At 39.4% G+C, this 23,608-nt stretch overlaps 2 protein-coding genes across 3 annotated transcripts in view; one reads left to right on the plus strand and one right to left on the minus strand.

Annotated features, from left to right (window-relative positions):
• The window catches only part of eif2ak4 (eukaryotic translation initiation factor 2 alpha kinase 4), a 57,107-nt gene extending 54,208 nt beyond the window's left edge, over positions 1-2,899 (plus strand). For both annotated transcript variants that reach the window (XM_047821243.1, XM_027173723.2), the window contains exons 38-39: positions 1,271-1,386; positions 2,503-2,899. In XM_047821243.1, the coding sequence (XP_047677199.1) occupies positions 1,271-1,386; positions 2,503-2,560 (174 nt within the window). In that variant the 3' untranslated portion in view covers positions 2,561-2,899. The remainder of the gene's footprint in view (positions 1-1,270; positions 1,387-2,502) is intronic.
• A 213-nt stretch (positions 2,900-3,112) lies between these two features.
• LOC113660322 (cysteine-rich motor neuron 1 protein-like) overlaps positions 3,113-23,608 on the minus strand; it is a 55,741-nt gene continuing 35,245 nt past the window's right edge. The window contains exons 5-13 of the mRNA XM_027173724.2: positions 21,132-21,260; positions 19,357-19,507; positions 15,388-15,509; positions 14,116-14,334; positions 11,187-11,402; positions 10,098-10,316; positions 7,751-7,879; positions 6,354-6,529; positions 3,113-5,883 (exon numbers count right to left, since the gene is read on the minus strand). Coding sequence (XP_027029525.1) covers positions 5,692-5,883; positions 6,354-6,529; positions 7,751-7,879; positions 10,098-10,316; positions 11,187-11,402; positions 14,116-14,334; positions 15,388-15,509; positions 19,357-19,507; positions 21,132-21,260 — 1,553 coding nt within the window. The 3' untranslated portion in view covers positions 3,113-5,691. The remainder of the gene's footprint in view (positions 5,884-6,353; positions 6,530-7,750; positions 7,880-10,097; positions 10,317-11,186; positions 11,403-14,115; positions 14,335-15,387; positions 15,510-19,356; positions 19,508-21,131; positions 21,261-23,608) is intronic.

Raw genomic sequence — 23,608 nt, forward strand, 5'->3', positions numbered from 1 at the left:
CCCCAAGGTGTTCTGTCGGATTCTATCGGAATGAACTCATTGTTTTTGAAACCCCTCTGAGATGACTTGTGCTCTGTGACATGGTGCATAATCAGGCCTGATTCTTATAACATGGGGAAATCATGGACGTAAAGAAAAGCAGTTGGCCAGCAACAGTACTCCGATATCCTCATATAGTCTCATTCAAATAATGCTAGACTGGATGCTAGACGCTAGTGTACACCAGGAGAACCTTCCCCACACCAGTACACCACAAGCAGCAGCTTGAATTGTTAAAAGAAGGCAGGTTGGGTCGGTGGATGTAGGATTTTGGCACCAAATTCTGACTTTCTCACTGCAGTTATAAAGTGCCGGTTATCTCAAGTAGGATATCTGTTCTTTCAGCTCAACACAGGCTAGCAAACCTCCTCTTACTGTACCTTTCTAATCCACAGTGAACTTTCATCTGCACAACAGAACCATCACTTAATGGGAGTTTTGTTGCTTATTTGTTTTTGTGTGCATAATTCTTTTTACTCCAAAGACAAAACTGTCTGGCCTCAACAACCAATTCACTGAGATTCAAATTTTCCCTTATTCTTACGTTTAATATGAACATTAACCGGATCTGTATCGGCATTATTTTATGCATCGCTGCTGCCACGTGATTGGCCGATTTGGATAAATATGAATTAAGAATGAGAAGCTGGTGAGTGTGCATATTATCCCAGGTCTTAGAACGAGGAAGGAAAAAATAAATTATATATATATATTTTATTATATCTTTTCATGTGACAGCACTGAAGAAATGACACTTAGCTGTAATTTCAATGTAAAGTAAAGTGAGTGTACAGCTTGTATAACAGTGTACATTTGTTGTCCCCTCAAAATAACTCAACACACAGCCATTAGTGTCTAAACCGCTGGCCACAAAAGTGAGTTATTTTAAGGGGACAGCAAATGTACACGGTTCTACAAGCTGTACGTTCACTTTACTTTACACTGTAGCTATTACTGTAACTGAATGTGTTACTAGGGGATGTGGTAGCATAGTGGTTAAGGTTTTGGGCTAATGATCAGATGGTTTTGAGTTCAAATGGGCCCCTGAGCAAGGCCCTTAACACCTAATCGGTCAGTTTTATTCTAATAAAATAAAAATCTAAGTCGCTCAGGATAAGGACATTTTCCAAGTGCCATAAATGTAAATGGATGATGTGTTGCTAAAATGTTTTGTAAAATGCCAAAATATTTTAAAATATTGAAATATCTCTGCTCTTTCTGACTGATCCAGTTTGATGGAGAGGAGCAGTTCAACATCAGCGTTAAACACTTACTGTCCCACCAGCCCAAGCAGCGCTATCTCAAGTCCATCTGTGAGGAGATCCACCGGTTTAAGATGTCTAAAAGGTAAAACCATACTGAAGGAGCTGAATGTTTTTATGTTATGAGGGTCATCATTATTGTCACCGGTGTCAACTCGTACTATGCTGGAAATAACCCTAAAGGATTCATTCGTCCATCCAATCGTTCATTCATTCACCCTTCCATCCACCCACTCACCTTCAGTAACCGCTTTATCCTGGTGAGGCTGAATTACTCCCTCCAGTCCATTGCTGAATTCCCAACACACACACACACACACACGCACACAAACATTTATTCAGGGGCAGTGTAGCATAGGAAGTCCACCTCTATGCAAGTTATTGAGAAGGGGGGGAAAAAACCCAGTGAATCCAGAGGTAACCCACATGGACACACAGAATATTCATACTGCTCTAGCTGAAGTTATGTAATACTTAAATATTTATTCAGCGTGTGAGAAATTCTACGCTATATCGAACACTAATGTATGTAAGTTTACCTGGCCAATAGACGTACACTCAGTACCAGACTCCAGAGATTTGAACTCGCACCGATTATGTGCATGAAAGATTTAGTAATCGCCAGAATTGTACAGTACTAGTGTCTGTTGATTTCTGCTTCTATTCATTTACCCAGAATATTAACATATGTGTACGGAATTGGCGTCTCTACACAAGTGGAGTTTATACAGAGGTTTGTCAGATCCACTCGTTTTTCATTTTCCTAGCTGACTCCAGAAACTAAATGCTAAAATATCATACTAGAGTTTTATGAATTTCACTTAAGACAGGACTCAGTATGACTAAGCTGCATTTTGGCACATCTAGGAGTCTCCACAGATTAGGCAGAACAGTTGTTTCTAATTTGGTTGTTTGTTTCTACAGTCTTACCAGGTTGTGGAGGCCGTGGAGGCCGCAAAATTAGAATAAGAAACGAACAATGGCGTTATTGTAGTGCATTTCTGGGACATTCGGTGCTGGATGGTTTGTTGTAGGAAATAAGGTCGTATTTTACAGATTGTATCAAGTAAAGCTTTTATGAGACGTCTTCGTTGAAGACGGAATATCATTAGAGCTGTATCAAGACACATCCGTGTTTATATTTGAATCATTATGAAATCAGAATGAATTGAGACGACTCTGCTTGTATCTTTCTTTGCAGGGTTGCAGTTGTCGTCTTGTACAGCTACAGAGACGACTACTACAAGATTCTTCTCTAAACCAAACATTCACCACTCTGGACAAGTTCTATTCAGACCCTTTAAGAACTGAAATTAGGTATTTAGATGTGAGAAGAGGTTCTTTCTGTTTGGTAATGACTGCATAATCTCTGCCAAAGGTTTAAATTGTTCATTGTCACAAGGGTCCAGTAGTCGTTATTACCTGCTTTGAGCCTCTGTATTGTTTAATTCTCTAGTCTGAATTCTCTCAATAGTGATATCATGTCAAACTTTATTTTCCAAAACAGATAGCCGTGTAAGAGGATTTCAAATGTGTTAACACATCGTGTATTATAAATGCTTAAACAAGTGCATTAAAATGTATATTTCCTTACAAAATGCTTTTTCCTTATTTGAAATGTGCTTTAAATTCTGCATTAAGTGCCATATATAAACACTGAAGCTGGGGTTTATGGATCCTTCTACAGTACAGTATATCTTCATCTTATCGAACAAACAAATAGTGTAAAAATCAAACCTTCCCGTATTTTTTTTTCTTCTTTTCTTAGGAGTAACACGACTGTTTGAAAACAGACACCTTGGACACATAGATCACACAATATATTTATTTCTTTTCCAAAAAAAGCAGATAGAAATGGAAATGGTTTACAAAATCAAAACGTACAGCAGCTTTGGCTAATATGGTTTCTGTCAACATCCAAATAACACAGATTTCTCGATTTACTCTATAGTATTAATAAATAAAACTTGTCTGAAAAAATAAATAATGTACTCTTCATCTATGGTTTATCTGTCTTTTTACATTTAGGAAATACAACCCTAACATGGTCATTATCGTCGTTCGAAGCCAATAGCTACTAAAATGATCGAAAATTCTTCTTGCTTTCTTTTACCCCTCTCCTGTCCCTCATTGCAACACTCCTAAAAAAAAAAAAAAAAACATTTAAAACTGAGTGAAATTGTCCTGTGAATATATTGTGTAACACTCTTAGGTTTGGGCTTTACTCTTGGCAGTGAAACCCAAATAGAAACACTGTTTACTGAAGCAGTTTACCATCCTGATAGAAACGTCAAATCCCTGTCTGTGCATCAGTCTTTCCTGGAATGTTTTACTTGCTAACTTTTTGGTAAGCGACTGACCCGAATAACACCGACTGCCTGTTCTGTATGAGTCATACGGATAATAATTCTGTAGGTGTTGATACAGCGTTAACACTTTAGAGTTGATGACGTTGCTGATAATTAGTTCAGCAGTGAAAAATATGCACAAGTAAGTTGTTAGAGTTATAAACTAGTTATTCGATTACATCTTATAGGCTGTAGGGAGAAAATGAAATATAATAATAATAATAATAGTTATAAATATAATAAAATATGGGCTGGTGTGTGTGTGTGTGTGTGTGTGTGTGTGTGTGTGTGTGTGTGTGTGTGTGTGTGTGTGTGTGTGTGTGTGTGTGTGTGTGTGTGTGTGTGTGTGTGTGTGTGTGTGTGTGTGTGTGTGTGTGTGTGTGTGTGTGTGTGTGTGTGTGTATGAAAGAGCCTGAAGTATTAAAGCCTGAATTGATCTGTCAGTATATTCATTGGATGTGATAAATGGTTGACAAACTTTTATATATTTTTTTTTAATTATTATTATTATTTCTATTAATTTTATTGGCACAGCAGATGCCAAAGATATGTTTTTACCCTCATATAGATTCTAACCCTTAAGGGTTCAATGTTGTGTCAATTAAGAACTAAAACAACAAGCCATAATAGAAATCATAAAAGTCACTAAGACTACAACTGATACACGCACAAAAAAAAGATTAGACATAAACCAGCGATTCTAAAGATCTGCTCCTCTTGCATGTATCCTGCTCCTCTCTGCTGTATGTTTAATATATACTAAACCACTTTATTAGGAGACTTGGTACACTCATGCATTCATGCAGTTTACCAATAGCCGATCATAAACACAGTGTGCAATGCATAAAGTCGTGCAGATCCTCGTCAAACATCAGCATGGGGAGGGGGAATGGGATCTCCGTGACTTGGATGTTGGGGTCAGTCAGGTTGGTTTGAGTGTTTCAGAAACTGCTGATCATCTGGGATTTTTATCAGTAGTGTTCATACAGAGAGGTGCAAAAAATATAGAGAGTAACAGCAGGCAAAATTGCCTAGTTGATGAAACGGGTCTGAGAGAAATGGCCAGTTATGTTTGAGCTGATGTGAAGCCTATAGTAAATCAGATAAGAATTCTATAACCACTGTGAGCAGAAAGGTATGTTGATATACAGGACCCATCGAGCGTTAAGGTGGATGGGTTACAAGAGCAGATGAGCTCTATGGGTTTCTCTCCTGTCAGCCAAGAAGAGAAATCTGATGCTATGATGTGCAGAGGATCAGATTATGTTCTAACAAAAGTACATAGGATCAGCAATTTCTGGAAATAATCAAGCCAGTGTATCTGGCACTGACAACCATGCCAAAGTCACTGAGGTCAGTTTCCCATTCTGCTGTTTGATGTGAATATTAACCGAGGCTTTGGAGCTATATTGGCATCATTTTATGCACTGGCTTGATTGGCTACTTGCATGAAGCAGGTGTTTTGAATAAAATGGCCCATGAATGTACTTTAGTCATAGTAATTTCCAGTATGTTCATATTTACCCTGCAAAAGGTGCATGAAGGAATCAGCCAATGAGCTGCCCTCTATACTGTACATATCCCAGTCACATTTTGCTGGAGCAAACACAAAGCTTGGTTGTAAACTTCTAGCATAAAGCATTATAAAGGATAGATCCAAATAAGGTAAATAGAATTGTATTTTGATGCAGAAGTCTATAGCAATATTCAGTCCTGGTTTTCCCAGCATCTCTCCAGAGTGGCCTGTTATGGCCTCATGTCCAAATAAGTATGCTTTCTTCTGCAGTTTCTGAGAGCCATAGGAAGAATGTAGCACTCCAAAAAAAAAAAAGGGGGCCAGGGGAAAAAAAAAAAATACAGCAATATAATAATGTAAGATGCAAGGTTTCACAATAATTCTTTCCTCCAATGGACACCAAAGATCCTTCTCAATGGAAGGCAGAAGAATCCCTGGCATGTGGTGCGAGTTGCTCTGAGCTCTATGGATGTGTATAAAACCAAAAGAGATGACAGGAAATATCCTGTAGTCCCAGCAGGAGGCCTTAACGTTGGACTCTCGCATGTCCGTTGCTCAGCTTGGCCCGTGGGATGCTGATCCGCTCCCCATAGTGCGAACTCGCGCTTGGCGAGAAGGTCATGCTGCAGTCGTTCTTCACGCTCTGGGGCTTGTTCTCCTTGGATGGTTCTGCATGCACGACCGAGCTCATGTTCACATGCTTCTTTAGTATCACGGTCTATAGAGGAAAAAAACAAAATACCAAAAGACTTCATTAAGAAACTCATTGCTCACCTTCAGCAGGGGAGGAAATCTCTACCAGCTTTTCAGCTTAAGTGTTTCTTACTTTGTGAGTAGCAATCTATTAGCAGTAGCAACAGGAAAAGAGCAATTCCTTCCCCATTATACTATACGGTACAAAAGGTCCGTAGTTGTGAGAGAGACGTTTAGAACTTTAGAAGAAATGTCTTTTAATAAATCAAATGTTTGCCTCCATGATGAATAAATACATAAATTCCAGTTACAGCTGCACAATGACACATATTCATAAACAACAAGGATTCTAGGTCATTTTCCAGCCATATAAAATACACTTGATTTACTATGTCTTTAAATTTTCTTTTCTTGACCAGTCTTACAGCTGGTAAGTGTCATATTTCTGTCAAAAACAAAGACTTAAAAAAAAAAAAATCCTGGGAGTGTGCTTACCTTTTTGGGTGCGTTATAGCAGGACATCTGTATGCAGTTTTTCTTCTTGTTAACGAGAAAAGCCACGATAAAAAATATGACTATAGTCATGAGGAGGGCAGCCAGAATCCAGGCTACTGACTGATAGATGAGGGACATTTCCACCTCGGCTGGGACATCGCTCTGGACTGTACCATCTTGAAAAGATGAAAGTTTCACATTAAAATTTCACGTGTATTAGCATTTCTATATTACATTATGTTTACACAGATGTGCCAACATCGCTAATAGGAATTTTATTTATTTTTTTACCACAAATATCCAGGATACTCCCCCAGATGTTTCTGTTGACTAAGCAGCAGTAAGAAAACATTGAATCAAAAGTCCCACCCACTTCTGTTTACCTAAATTCGAGGTTAAAGTCAAACTAAAAGAGAAATACAGTAACTGCTTTCAGAGGTAAATATGCATCTTTTGCTACGTCTTACTTTATTTGTTTTGACCTTCATTTTAGTTGAAATCAGGGGTGTAGTTTCTGGTGGTATGGGGGCAGATAACACCCACCCCCATATTTGTATTACTATGATCAACTAAACCAGAGTTCCTTTCTGTTATACAACTATTGTGTCGCAACACAGTGCTTAATTACCGCCATTTGACAAGGAAAGCACAGGTTACATTGAAGATAAAGACATGAGCAGTCCAACAGACTGATTTGCATTGAGGGAAAGTAAAAAAAAAAAAAGAAATACTCATAAAGCGGAAGGATAATATGGTGTAATCTAGCTAATGACAATGTAACAAACAACTCCGGTGTACTGTAAGTGAACAGGATAGGCTTTGAACACGTCGTCCTTATATAGCTTTCGACGTAAAAGTAGCAGCAGAGTAGATACACAGAAGGAACTAACAGGAGGTAATGAAACTGTAGACCTAAGAAAGTGTCTGGAAGCATAGCTTTTTACACTTTAACCCCTCCAGTATTTAAACCAAATCTACCCCATGCTTGAAACAGCAGAAGAAGATAGTTTACAGCTGTCTCACATATAAACCAAGGCAAGAGGTCACTCTGTTTGTCTGAGTTCTGGCCTGGGTTTATATAATATATGGTTGTGTTGATCAGTTCCAGGTATATGGTCTCTATGGACTTTTTGTTTTGTTGTGAGTCCATAACACACCCAGCTCATCCAAGCCCGTTATAACTCGGGTGTATAAGAACCTAGAATAACAGACAAATGTGCAGTGCATCAGTACTCTAGGACTTGCATCAAGAACCTCAGTTCTTTCACTGAGCATATGGAAATATCCAACTAACTCAGTATTTCCTCTGATTCTCCTTGTGCTCAGATCGTTCTTATTGGAGAAGCCTATGGCTGTAATGTTTACAGATGTTGATGGTGTTTGTGGTAGAATTCTACCTGTAACAGGAACTACTGTATACACTGTGGTCCAAACTTCTCTCGCAGTGACTGCAACAGTGTCACCGGTTTTACTTATAGGTTTAATGGTTGTTGTAGCTATCACCGGCACGGAGGTTGTTGTAACATCTATGAACAGAAAACAAAACAAGAACAAAATAAAACATCAGTGGTGTAACCGTCATTGTTTCATTTGCAAAATGTTTCTACCTCAATAGAAAACTCTGTTGTACAGCACAGATAATACTCTCATGAGTATTGGCCATAGACATAAAACCATCATTCATTCATTCATTTTCTACCGCTTATCCGAACTATCTCAGGCGTCATCGGGCATCAAGGCAGGATACACCCTGGACGGAGTGCCAACCCATCACAGGGCACACACACTCTCATTCACTCACACACTCACACACTACGGACAATTTTCCAGAGATGCCAATCTACCTACCATGCATGTCTTTGGACCGGGGGAGGAAACCAGAGTACCCGGAGGAAACCCCCGAGGCACGGGGAGAACATGCAAACTCCACACACACAAGGTGGAGGCGGGAATCGAACCCCAACCCTTGGAGGTGTGAGGTGAACGTGCTAACCACTAAGTCACCGTGCCCCCACACATTAACACACATTTAAGCAAAAAAGTAAGCAAAAACGCTGGAAATTAAACATACAGATATTACACCAAGAGGTGCCTGTGTATTAGCTGCACCCTAAAGAATGACCAGTGAACTTGGTGATTTTAAAACAACAACAACAAAATTTTAACATTACTTTACATAATGCTTCAGGCAGACTGAATTCTCTTTCTATGATATGCCACCATTACCCAGGTGAAATGAATTCACTTGTATGTATATAGTGCTTGTAACAGTAGACCGTCAGATTGTCACAAAGCAGCTTTACCCAAATTTATATTTAAATTTATCCCTAATGAGCAAGTTAGAAGCGACAGTGGCGAGGAAAATCTCCCTGAGAGAAAAAAGGAAGAAAAAGAAAAAAGTTTCAAATGTTAATTAAAACTCTAATGCTGCTGCTCATGGAGTTTCTTTTAACACACTTAAGCATTAAGACATCATTTTAAGTTTTATTCTACCATTATTTTTGTACACAGGAGCCCTTTATTAAAAGCAAATAATTACCTAGTATTAATTACATTTTATAGATATCATTAAGTCTCTTTTAACCCCAAGTTTCTTCCAATCTTATCATTTGCCGATTTGCACCCACCAGCTAGCTGTCCTCTTTTTGAACTGTTGCTCTGCTGCTGTCAATCCGGATGACACTGGAGAATCTGAATATAAAACAAGTCCCTTCTAAAACGGTATGCTTTATTTCCAAAATGTTAATTTGCATAACTAAGAAATTAATTTTAGTAACTATTATCAACAGGTTCAACTGTTCACAGATGGAGACTTGAGTGCAAATCTGTTCGTATCAATTGCAATCACAAGCCAGGGTGTTACATAGCATTTCAAGTGCTATAAACCATGAGCTCCCAGATGGTTAAGATTGGCTATAGTCACTCTGGCTGCCACGAGAGACAGTAATGTCATAAATACTGCTCTTTTAGACTTCTGTTCTTTGAAATTTCAATAACCTAGCATGGTACAAGTACAGTGATCCCTCGTTTATCGCGGTTAATGGGGACCGGAACCCCTCGCGATAGGTGAAAATCCGCAAAGTAGGATTGGCCCCCCCCCTAGGAATTTCTGTACATGAGTGTGGGTACCAGAATGTTTAAAATAAGTATATTTATGCTTTATATATATTACTTAAATCTATTTAATTATAAAACCTTAATATTATACACTCACTCACTCACATATATTTTACTTAAATCTATTTAATTATAAAACCTTAATATTATACATGGCGCTTAGGAGGCATCGTAAGGGCTTAACGAAAAGTTAATTTCGAACACAACACTAAGATACGCGAGACACAGTTGACAGCGTGAACGAGAGTGGCGAGATACAACAAGGGAAGAAGCTGGGAGTGGATGCGATGATGCGCAGCCAATCAGCTCACGGGATACATCCACTCGTGCTCTCATTTGTCGATCTCGCGCCGGGAACCAATCACCTGCCTTGTCGGAGTGGGTATGTACAAAGCCTCTGAGAGAGTTTCTCTCTTTGTCTGGCATCCTGGGAAACCGTTTCTCTCACGCATCACGATGAAACGACGCTGCTTTCCATGATACGGCTGCAGATATGGCGGTTTTCCACGATGCACTGAGGCCGCGAAACTTGAACCGTGAAGTGGCGAGAGATTACTGTAATTGTATTGCATTTCTTGTATACGCCATATAATCAACAGTTTACACCTCAGGCCAGAATTGACTTACCCAGACACTGTGGACAGCACTGTCCCTTACGAAGCACTGGCACCTTGCATCTGGCAGCTGGACATTGCTGGGAGAAACACTGAATGGTCCCATTGTTGCAAATGCAACTAGTGCAGGCATTTGGTTTCCATGAATCACCAGCCAAGAGTATGTCCCCATCACTCGAGGTGCAATATTCTCTTTGGCTGTTATTGACAGGAAGTAAGTTGGGTTTTTCGTCTGCAAGACAAATGTACAAAGTGTACATAGTAAACATGAGTGATTCGTTTCCATTTTCCAGTAACATAGTAATGATAGCAGGCTATGGGTTCGTAGATAAGACTCGAGTTTATTTGTAAATTCCGGTCATCATTCTCTTAGTGGTTTCACTACAAGCTACATCTTGCCCTGTGATGAAAAGTGGGGTAACAGTGGCTGCAGACATTTGATCAACGATCAAGATTTGACAGTCTGTATTATGAGATTGAAATATTTTTCCACTTGGAGGTGGGGCACGATAATAATAGGCCGTCTCTGAGATTTTAGTCCTGTACGAATCATATCAGTCATATGAGTAGATTTTTTCACAGAATGTACACGAGTTCATGAGGAATCTATGATGTAGTTTACCTTTTATAAAAAGTTTATTCTCACGCAAGTCGGATATGTGGTCGGTGCCTCTTACCACATGGACAGTGGTACTGACTATGTGAAGGAGATCACAAAGTGAAACAACCCTGCACAATTCTTTCCCTAGGGTGGCCATGTAAAGGCATTCAGTATGGCCGGGTGGATTTATTAGTCTGGGGTACGTAGTAAAGTGCCCCTGTAGTGAGCCGTTGCCTCTCACCAATCAAACTGCTTGCCTGCAGAAATATGCTAATAAAATTCTATCTCTCTGACCCTTGTTGTACATCAGATGAACTTAAACCATCCTTCATTCTGATTTGCTGCATAAATGTGCAACTGGGGAAAAGCAGAAGTTCTAAGGTCAGGGTACCATCTGTTTACAATCAGCGTTCTTTCATCTTATCTGAAGACTATATGCATTTAAGGTGTCTTAGAAACGGGGAAAAAAAGCTTAGAATTGTTTCCAGATTAGAAGGATACCATGGCAGCTGTGGCAGCAGGTTCCTTTGGTCCTGGTTGGTGTCTGGCAGAGGGCAGGGGGGCATACTTCTGTGTCACACAGCACTCGGCCTTGCCTGCAGGTACAGCGAGTGCATTCATCCAGGTTCCAAGTATCACCTTCCACATAAAGCTCGTCTCCAGGAGCTTGGCAAACTACCATGTCCATTCCCTCAGGACGCCCGCTGCCTAACTCCTCTGAATCAAACCCAGAGAATTGAATAGTGGTTAGTTAACAATAAATATTTAATTATGTTGTCCTTAAAAAAAAGTTAATAAAGCACATTACAGAGTAAGTTCTACTCTTAATTATTGCCAGGTATTGTTAAAGTAAATGGGTTGTGTTAATTCCTTTTGACTCAGTTTTTGGCTCTTGGCATTGTTTGCCTTTTTCCAGCCTGAACATTTTTTTTTTGCCAAGCATTTTTGAAACTTTCCTCAGACACAAACTTCCAGACAGGAACAGTCTCGGGCTTCTAGCATGATATCTCAAAAAGTCGCATGGTGAGAATAAAATAAAGTGCTGAACATGTGCTAGGCAGCTTTTTGGTATTTTGTTGGGGGTGGATGATATTGGAGTTTAGCTTGGTTAAGGGCAGGTGAGAGATGCTTGGATTTGGTGGGGTTCATTCCACCACTTTCTGGTCAGTTAGTTGCCGGCATAGTTTCTAGGTGTGGTGTGTTTGCTTTGTGATTCACTATTTTGCTCAGAAAACATAAGGCAATGGAGAATTAGGTATAAAACGTGTATAAACACATCAGGGAACTTATTGAAGCTAAAAGTAGCTCGCAAATAGCTGATTTATACTGTAAGGGAAGTTACAGAGCACCATCAGTTACAGAGATCAAGATTTTAGACTCTGTGCGCTTCTTAAAATACAGGTGGAACGTCAAACTACAAAATTCCATTCAAATGGCACATCTAATCATTTCCTATATTGTGTGTCACAATGGCATGATGGCCCAATAATGTATTACCGCTTAATATAAACATGAGTGGAAAGTAGTAATGTTGTAATATTACAGTGAGTCCAAAATTCTGAGGACACACAGAAAATTAGAAACCTTTTTTGTATACGTATAACTTTTTGCCATTTCCCTGTTTCTTCTTTGCTGCATAAAAAAAACATCACAAGAAAACAAAACAGAAAAATGTCTGAAGATTTCTGTTACAACAAGAGGTTGCCAGATTTTAGGCTGGAGATTAAAGGTGGGGTGCACGATGTTTGAAAGCCAATGTTGACATTTGAAATCACCTAAACAAACACGCCCTTAACCCAAATGGGTGTCACCCCTGTATTAATAGCTCCACCCCACACATACATACGCAACCCGGGCAACTATTATGGCGGAACCTGTTGGGGAAGCTGACCACGGCTATATTTTTTTTTTATCAATAAATGAACACAATGAGTAATACTATGGTAATACAAATGTGTTTTTGCAGTACCGTGTGTTGTACCGTGAAATGTTTATCTCCGTTTCACGCGGAAGATGTTCAGTTCTCTCCAGCGCTGGACAGCTGATACTATATTAACACGTGTCCTACTTCTTGCCTTATCGTAAGCCTTTCTTCGCTTTTTGTTTTTATCCTCCATGTCAATGTTTCAATCGTTTTCTGCTAATGTCAGACATGCGCACTGAACACTCTCTTCACCGCATATTGACAAGACACGCCCCTTTCTGCTCATTGGCTACACGTTTGTTTTGTTAGTTGGTCCAACTCAGTTTTCTGAAGCATTTCTCAAACAACGTACACCCCACCTTTAACCAACAATGGCCTTTTTCTAATATAATTCAGTTATGGCAACAAATCTAATCTTTGTTAATATGTACATGGACCAAGAATATGGGGAAATGTTTACTGCAAGAAATATATAAATATATATTCGTTTTATATTTTAAAATAGAAAACCGTCGGTGTCTCTGTTGTTGTTGTAACAGAAAACAATGCAGACGAAACCGTTCATTCACACCAAGTGGCTATTATAGTAAGTACACAACACTGTACATGGAAGCTTTGTAAATGTACACACAATAATGAAGTTTCTTTATTTAATGCAACAAAAAGGAAATTGGAAAATGGCACGTTTATTTTTTTTCCCGTCTTCTTCTAAATGTAAGCAAACTTGTCCTAGTGATCACGTTAACCACAGTACTTTCTACAAGAGGTCCGGTTCTCTGTGAGTCTTATCCTTTCCACTGAAGCATGTTTTCAGACTTACATGCCAATGGATTGGATTTAATTGTATTGTAAGTTTTTCCACAAACTTGTAGACTTTAAGTGCCACATGAAACACTAAATACTAAAAAACTCTGAAATGCATGTTAACTTTTCTTTTACTGCTAATATCATTTATAAAGAAAACCTTCGAAGCACTGGCATCATACATCATCATACCTCTCCTACATCATCATCATCTCATACATTTAGGCCAATGATTATATCTATGAAATCAGTAACATTTTTTATTTACAGTAATTTGTAGCTACGTGTAAATTATTAAGAGGTTTCGCACTGCTAGTAATTAAGAAATTGCTGAAAGAAATAAAATCAGAAAACACTGTGAAGGTTTTTAGTAAAGCTGGAAACATTTAATACTAGCTTTTAGAGCATTCTTTGTTAAGTGATGTTTTATTTTTTAAGCCAAAACTTGAAGGACACACTCAATTACACTGCAAGAACTGCCATAGAGACAGGAAAATTAAATAATTATGTTAAGGACAGGAAGGCAGAAATGCTTGCAATAACCAATAACCATCTTTTTCTTTTGCTTTCAGGCAAACCACCAAATATCAAGAACTGACACGTAATTATTGTGTGCTCAGCTCCAAACTCCATTAAATCCATCATTACACTGGTAAATAATTCTGACTCCAATGAAATCCTTTTGCTCTGGTTTGTACATACCCTCACAGCTGGGACAGCACTGATGCGACCTGAGCACTGGGTTTGTACAGCTGGGAGCAGGGCAGGAGATGAGGACACACATCTCACGTCCAGCGTGGCAGTAACAGTCCCTGCAGCCGTCATGCCAGCTCTCGCCCTCTTCGAACTGCTGGCCATTCGCAGTCAGGCAGTGGCTGCTCACTGGCACAGAAGCGGTAGTGCTAACACTACGCTCACTCTCTGAAGAGAAAATACACATATTTTACTTGTTTATTTTTCTTTATTGATATTTTCAGAGGATTCTAGGATGGATATTTTTCTGCCATTTAACTTTATCACTGGTAAACAAGTGAATTCATAGTAAGGGTTTGTAAAGAATTACTATTACCAAAATATGCCCAAAAGATATATATATACCCAAACTATGTGCTTTATCTTTACCACAACTGAGAGGACACATAGTTTGAGAATATTTATTTGCACACAAGGTGCCATGTAAACCAAGTCCCTGGGCCGGATATGCATTTGTTTGTTTCATGTCCTAGAATAGTCATTTATTTATTAACAGGAAGAAAGGACAGGGAACTGATCCAGATGTTTCAAGATCGAGTTCAACAACTCAAGATGTGCTCTTCAAGTCTACACTTAAAAGAAAACCCTGGGAATAATGTATATCCTAAAGTGCAGCATTTCATAAATTAACTCATAAGAATAAATCATCTCAAGCTGGCACTATTAAAAGGCACTTTATATTAAATCTTCATGAATGTGGAGCTGTTTTCATTCATCCTTTTAGTTAAAAAAAAAACCCTTTAATGGTGTTGGCTGAAAAGAACCAGTCGTCGTTCCAGTCCCGAGCTCAATTTCGCACTGAGGAACTGGAAGGATGTGAAAGATTGAAAGATTTTTAAGTGTACTTTGAAAGAAAAATATTCATCTCTATATTGTATCTGCCACTGCGATGCAAATCTATTATACATCACACAACTCGTTGCGACTGTAGACACGAGGTTTACACAAATACCGTGACCAGAAAATGACTATTTGCTGCATTATGGCCATCAGCAAAACCCATGTGCATTTTTTACTTCATTTCCTTTCCTTTAACTGACGTCTACAGATCATGCATTAAAGACTAATGGGACATTGGGGATTGAAAATGCCCTCTACATTAATCCTGTATGTCAAAAAACGCACATCAGGGAGTTCTCCTGACTTTTCAGCATGCTAAATGTCATGTATTCCTTCAACATCTTCTAATAACACTTAATAATGTTTTGACCACTCGCTTACCTTTGCAGAGGCAGATGTGGCAGCCTTTTCTGTTCTGCATATAGCCGTCGCTGCACTGCTTGTCACATGTGAAGGGCGGACACTTAATGCAGCGACACATCTCACAGCCGTGTTTATTTCTCCTGTGGAAATACGATCATACTATCACGCAAGGTACCGTAGGAAGCTAGCATCAGTCACCAGCTTGCTTAGTGCTCACAGATAAAGACAGTTACTTAACTAAATATTCTAGGTTGATGACTATTTTCTATCTTGTTCTAAATGATATACAGTAAATACAAGATACGATCAGGAGACACACTATTCTAGGTTGCTTTTTAAAGAAAGCTCGCAAGAAACGTTCACAGGACATCTGGTTGAGACTAGAGGTGTGCACATCTGGACTGGGGTTCCATGAGATGCAACACAATAAGTCACGCAAGAGGGACTATTTTGATTTCCTGCAGCCAGTACAAACAATGTGAGACATAGACCACATCCATTATATAGGAACATTCTGCGTTCATTCATGTTCTCCTTGGTCAGGGTAAGGATGGTTTAGCTTAGGCTAATAGGTTGTATATATTTGGAGAATCAGAACCAAGTAAATTAATTAGAAATTATTGTAGGCAGATACAAACGAAAATTGTAAACTGTGTTTTTTTTGTTTGTTTTTAGCTCAAATTGAAATCAGTTATAAACTTGAAGGATGTAGCTGAGGTTGAGGAACCTCTGTCAGAGCTGATACCTCAGCCTAATGGAAGGGTTTTAAGACGGCATAACGGTAACGGTTTTATATATTTAAATTAATAAATGAGAACAAAATCTGAACACTCCTGTACTCCTTTAGGTTTATCCTTTAGTTGCCTTTTGTCACAAGAACTCACTTTTTTCTTACTGTACATCCTACTTTCCCTCTGCAAGCTAAAGATCATTCTAAACTGCCAGCAGAAGTGTTATCTTGCAAGGCCTAGCAAACCAAGCCAACAATAAACCAAATAGTCATGGCAGTCCGGACGCAACAACAAAAATCTAACACCGAGTTTAGAGTTTACAGACATATTCATAACTTCACCCATTCCTATTGCTCCTGCCTTTAAGAATCCCCCTGAGCAATCTGTGTACATGGGAATACAAGTCAACAACACAACGCCCTCTTTCCCTGTCGCTAATTATGAAAGGTACACTGTAAAGACCACAAAGCCAGATGGTCAAGCCCAGAAACACCAGGGCATATGGTTTTGCTTTCTTCCCTACTATATTACTTCTCTTTGAAGAGTCCAGATAAAAGCAGCACCCCAAATTTAGCAGGATCCATGTGGTGCACACACAATTCCATTACTAACAAAGCACACACAAAGTCTCTGCACTTCTCTTAACCATGTGATTCACCGAATTCTTACAGTTTCCGATAAGAAAATGTCTATTCTGGTGTGTAACGTTTGTGCAAAAGAAACACATCTTTAAGATGCAGTCACATTTTTTGTGCGCGTCTGATGTGATTCTGTATATGATACTAAAAATCTGTCACTCATTTGGTTAATTCATCCATCCATTCATTCATCAATCCTATACAGAGGTGAGGGAATCTTTCCTTTATTTTTATACATTGCTCAGCAATTCCTTCATTTCTTGGAAGGTCTAGATTAATGTCGTTATGTGTTGCTTCCTCACATTCATGATTATCACCAATTTGTACGCCGCACACAGGTCGGTGCAGTAGCAGTGAGATTTTGCTCTCTTGCTGAAACAGCAGAATTGTGTGTATTAAGGCAATGGACGCTGGAAACTCACGGTGTACAAACACAGAAAGAGTTGTCCTGTGACCTTTCAAAATGGGCTTTGTTTAAATTTGGACTGTGGAATTTCACCAGGGACTATAGCTGGCTTGACAAATTCCATCGTGCCTCTTCCAATAGCCTCGTTACAGCCTGTCAGATCAGATGATATTTTAGTTCCACTGAGAAGGGGAAACGATTTAAGTCCCCTATTGTTCAGAGTCCCGGGGTACTGCACTGTGCCAAATGTTTAGTTCAAACAACCTGCCCTATGCACACTGTGATCACACTAGGACTTACATTTTTCACTTGGACCGTACTGTAAAAGTCATGCTAATGAGGCTCTTCTTCCCAGAAAGCAGAGAATTCTGGGTCAAATACTGTCAAAGTCATGCTATCGAGTCCAGAAAGCAGAAGATTCAGTGTTGCTTAGGTATATGCTTAGGGCCTGTTGAGTCAACTGAAATTGTATTTAGTGCCAAATGGTAAACAGTCATAGTGCAGATTTTTTCTAATGGCATTTGGTATCTGGATCTGGGCAAATGACCCAAATGCAAGCAATACATACAAGCGGCTAGCTGTAAGCTTTGCTCTGAGACATTGTCTGGTCAAGGATGAATTCTGGAATTGTTTTAGCAGTTTGATTCAGATTTTGGATTTCATGGTGGTACGTGAGCTAAATGAATCCTTAAGTGTGAGCCAGAACTGGACCATTTGCAATCAGCATGCAACAGGCAGATGAAGCAGTAATGACCTTCCAGTGCCCATTTTCTGAATTGTTAGGCAACGGAATTACCGACAGTCTTTTTATAGCAATCATTTCCAACTACTTGTGGTCTCATTTATCATTTTTGGAGAAGTCACCGAAGCATCAAACGTATGAAACCCCAAAACAACAAACATATTCAAAGCAGAGCCTTGTCTCTTCATGGGCCAGTATAAATATATAAGAAGGAGAGACAGCTGGACAGAAGGATAAATGGGATAAAGCCTGTGCTTCCTGCTTGTATTCTCCCCTGAGGCAGTCACTGGCACTCGGTGAATACCCCAGCATTCCCATCTTCAGAAGAGGAAGACTTTCACTGAATCACGTTATGATTATAAGTGACTGTTGTTATGAAACACAGAGATGCTTAATGAAATTAAGAGGCCTGGCTTAGAAGTGAAGGTCTGTGGGTAGTAGAGAAAAATCCATGAGACATCATGATTAAGAAACCTTGAAAGGAAGCAGACTCAAAATGGAACTCATCCTCTTCTGAGTGATGCCCGAAAGTGGGATTACATATATATTGCATTACAGTATACAGTTTTAAAAGAGTAAGGTTAAACAGTACTAGTGGGTTTAGAGGATTACACTCTATATTGTTCAGAAAACTCCCTGAGATAGAATAAAGAAGAAACCTTGAGACTCATAAGGGAACACATCCTTTTCTGGGTGACACCGGAGAGTGTGGATCATCTAAATAATCTCTGTACTGCGTATGTGTACTATAAAGTCATACACAAATTAATATGTCTGAAAGAGTGTTCAGTATGAGCATCAGGTTACAGCAGAACATTTCAGGTACAAGTCTATGTTATCCAAGTAACATCCGGGGAAGTGGGGGCTCAGTGGCTAAAGCACTGGGCTGTTAATTGAAAGGTTTATGAGTTTTAAGCAAGGCTCTTAACCCTTCAGTTGTATTAATGCAATAAATGTAAGTCACTCTGGATAAGGGCATCTGCTAAATGCTGTAAATGTAAATGTAAGGGTAATACTTGGGCATACACTGTGCTATCTCACTCTCACTCATTTTCTACCGCTTATCCGAACTACCTCGGGTCACGGGGAGCCTGTGCCTATCTCAGGCGTCATCGGGCATCAAGGCAGGATACACCCTGGACGGAGTGCCAACCCATCACAGGGCACACACACACTCTCGTTCACTCACACACTCACACACTATGGACAATTTTCCAGAGATGCCAATCAACCTACCATGCATGTCTTTGGACCAGGGGGAGGAAGCCGGAGTACTCGGCGGAAACCCACGAGGCACGGGGAGAACATGCAAACTCCACACACACAAGGCAGAGGCGGGAATCGAACCCCGACCCTGGAGGTGTGAGGCGAACGTGCTAATCACTAAGCACATGTGATCTTATGGTCATTTGGTTAGAGATAGAGGAAAACATTTTAAAACAACAACATTTAAGGCAGCAGTGGACTTACACATAGCCATATGGGCAGGTCTTTCTGCAGGTCAAGGGTCTGCACTCAGAGGGTATGCTGCATTCACATACTTTACAACCAAATTCATCCTTCTTATATCCCATGGGGCACTGCTTGTTGCAGTAGCCAGACAGTTTAGGGCAAGAGTTGTCTGAAACAAACAAACAAAACAACAAAAAAAGACACTTAATGTTTCTTAATGGTGTGTATAAGCTGACAGGTTTACATAGATAATCAGATACAAATGTGTCATATCTTCCCAAAGCAGTGCCTTAATATAATGAATATAAAACCAATGTACGATCATTTGCTGTTGAGTCTAAGGTTAGCTTTTGTGCTTTGTGTCTAAGCAGAGTGCCATACAGCACTCCAGGGTGATAACTATGGGGCCAAATCTATGCGTCACTTGTTTGAAGAGCATGATGAATCACTACTGACACATTAAGTGGCTTATAAAATCACTGGACACCAATTCCATTAAATAAAATTGTGGAATTATTTGGAATAGCAGATAAAAATCAAAAAGGGAACCCACAGACTCAAACGGTGGGCTTAAATATCAGGACTAGGGTGAATTCTGCAAAGAATTGGGAGAAGTATACAAGTAAATGGAAAGAAGCTTAGATGCAACTATATCTTTTTTTGTTCTATACAGAGATGGGGGACTCGAGTCATATGACTTGACTCGAGCCAGACTTAAGTTGCAAATTTGAGACTTGAGACTTGCTTGACAAATATTAAAAAAAAAGGTTCAACTTGACTTTGACTTGACCTACTTGACTCGGACTTGAGTTAAAGGACTCAGAGTTGGGGGACTCGACTTGACTCTAGTCAGACTCGAGTCGCAAATTTGAGACTTGCTTGACAAATATTAAAAAAAGACTCGACTTGACTTTGACTTGATATTCATGACTTGAGACTTGACTCGGACTTGAGTTAAAGGATTCAGAGATGGGGGACTCGACTTGAGATGGGGGACTCGACTTGACTCGAGTCAGACTCGAGTCGCAAATTTGAGACTTGAGACTTGCTTGACATAAAAAAAAGACTTGACTTGACATTCGTGACTTGAGACTTGTGACTTTCACATGTGTGACTTACTCTCATCTCTGGTTCTACATTACTGGACACTATCTAACACATCGAAGTATCCTTGGTTACTGAAAATGAGATCATTTACTTTGGATATGTCCTATATATAACTACACTACACATGGCTAAATGTTTGTGGACACCTGATCATACACTCGTACGTGCTTTTTGATCATTTAATTCCAGATGTAGTCCCTCCTTTACTCTTATATTAACCTCCACTCTTGTGGGAAGGCTTTGCAGTAAATCCTACAGTGTAGCTGTAGTTGTGCTCATTCAACTACAAGGGAATAGTGATGTTTGGTCAGGAGGTCTGGGGTCCAGTTCATCCCAAAGGTGTTTAGTGGGGTTAAAGTCAGGATTCTTTGTAGGACACTAAAACTTCTTCCACTCCAACCACGCAAACTATAAACCTCGGTTTGCAGAAACATGGTTGGGCCTCTTAAATCCATTGAAAGGATATTCTTAATGCAAAAGCATATAAAGACATGTTATACTGTACAATTGTGCTCTACAACTTTGTAGCACAATTTGAGAAACAGCCTCATTTGAGTGTGATGTGCAGAAGTCCACATACTTTAGCTATTTAGTATAAATATTGACGTCAAAGCAGATATCAGACTATGCGTATGATTTGATAAAGAAAGCATAGGTGGCATATGGAAGGACAGGCGTTTACTTACTGGATAGACACTGGCAGAGAAGACAGCCATTGTGATCCTGCTCAAATCCAAAAAGACATTCATGTCCTGACAGAGAGCAGTTTTCAAGTGGGGGACACAGTAATGGGCTCACAGTCTCATACGAAGGCTCTGAAAGGACATATGAAAAAACACTAAAATGATTTGATGAATGTCCTTTAAAATGATTATTATATTAAAATATGATGGACATTCAAGGCATTAGCTTTTTCTAAACAGATAAAATCATAAATATGGCTTTTACTCATTCTTCCATTTTGCATAGAATCATAACATCTGAATGTGGAAGAACTGATTAATATAATGATGCAGCATCACTGTAAAAGTGAACACCAACGTCCAAGGCAACTGGAGCTAAAGGCAAAATAACAGTGGACCTAAGAGCTTTTTAGGCTCTGAAAACTTTCCATGTTGGCTAACAAAGTAGTCGCTGTCTGTGAAATAAATTCCAAACCAGACACGAACTTGAAATTATTTTTAAGACCGTCTATTAAAATCAAAGTGCCAAATGCTGCGCTAATGTTTACCAGCACCAGAACAGAAACACAGTCAGTGTTGATTCTTTACTTAGATGCTTCCTGACACCTGACTGAAATACATCATTGGTTTGTTATTCATTCATAAAAAAAAAAAAATGTTGGTTGACAAGTTTATGCAAAATCTGAGATAGAAGGCAAGCTGGAGATTGGGTAGTAAATGGAAAGATAGAAGAGATCGAGTGCTGTAAAAATAGCATTTTAGACAAAGCTCGGGCTAAGTGACGAATTTATTATTTCGGTATGTAATTTAATTTAGATAAAATAAATTATACACTGACCGCATTTGGCAGACACACTTAACCAGAGTGACATACAAACGTTCTGTGAATTCATTATCAATGAATACATTAAAGTTGCCCTTCCACACAAAACCGTTTTTACTTGTATTTTTTTGTTATGTTAGGTCCCTACGTGTTTGTGTTGTGTCGGGAATGTTAAAAATGAACCGCTACCTCCCCGGTCAGCTCTAGCCACTGACAAGAAATAAGTGGAGAAATCAGGTCAGTTAGAAAAACTGCTCAGAGTGACATAGAAATGATTGAGTTCATTACTATTCATGAGCTCTCCCACTTGAGACCACGCCCACAGAATACGTGTAGCTCAGTGAGTTTCCTATACAGCAAGGATGGCTGAACGTCAATATACCTGAAGAAGCCATTCTGCCACAAATCCAGGTGATTGTAAACAAAGTTCCTCTATCTTAGGCTACTTATTGCGCTGGGTGAATGAATAGTCATGCTCTCATATCCTAGCGGTTAGCCAATCGGAGCCAAGCAGCATAGCTCATTGAATATTAATGAGAACTGACGCAAATCGAGTTGAGTCTTCCTGCAGGCTTTCTATACCACACAAAAATGTTACAGAGTCCATGGTAAACTTCAGACATTACCACAAAAGTAATGAAATACGTGTGGCAGGGCATCTTTAACACCGGTTCTCTAGGTTGCAGACACAGGTATTGTTCATTTTAATATACACACAAAACAAGCAGGGAAAATATGTGTTTCAGGAAGAGGTAGGTCTTCACCTGTCGTTTGAAGATGGCCAGTGACTTAAATGGGGAATGTGGTGGCTTAGTGGTTAAGGAGTTGGGCTACCAGTCGGAAGGTTGTGAGTTCGATTCCTACGTCCATAAAGCTGCCACTGAGCAAGGCCCTTAATCCTCAATTGCTCAGTTGTATAAAAATGAGATAAACATGTAAGTCACTCTGGATAAAGGTGTCTGCTAAATGCTGTAAATGTTCAAAAGTTCTAGGGGAAGTTCATTCCACCACCTTGTTGCCAGAACAGAAAGAGTCTTGCTGTATACCATAGAGTATAGTACTATCATATACTGTAGTCTTGCCATATAGTAAAACTATTTCTGTGTATGGCAGTAATCACATTTTTACTTTTAGTAGTATTGCTGGTAATAACACTATATGTAACTGCACACTGTAAAAAAAAAACAAAAAAACTGTTTCACGTGGCCAATTTTGTCATTTCCAGGCAGCAACACTTATCACAGTCTCAGCTGTCTGTTGAATGTGAATACCTCTCAAAATGTCAATTCTGTGATAAGATTCATGCTTAAACGCTAACATCACTGGCAGCAGCACTCTCCAGGTTTTAGTGATTATGGATAAACGCAGACGCGATTATCTCACAGTGATTCTCCTTATCTGGAAACTTTGAGGAATGAATCGGCCTCTCACAGTAGTTCGAATTTTACAGTCGTCTCTCCCCCCAAACCACTGACATCACATCTGTTGGTATTTAGATGATGTCAAAACGAGACCCTCAGCTTAAGGGGTGGTTTCCGCGGGCAGCGCTCGCTGTGATGGCACGTGTGTAACCCACTAATGCCTCTCCATGCTGGCAGACAGAGAACCAAAAGGAGCTGTTACTAATTATGTTCACTTAGAACAATATTCTCCTGTT

The sequence above is a fragment of the Tachysurus fulvidraco genome, chromosome 12 (assembly GCF_022655615.1).
Source record: "Tachysurus fulvidraco isolate hzauxx_2018 chromosome 12, HZAU_PFXX_2.0, whole genome shotgun sequence".
Taxonomy (NCBI): domain Eukaryota; kingdom Metazoa; phylum Chordata; class Actinopteri; order Siluriformes; family Bagridae; genus Tachysurus; species Tachysurus fulvidraco.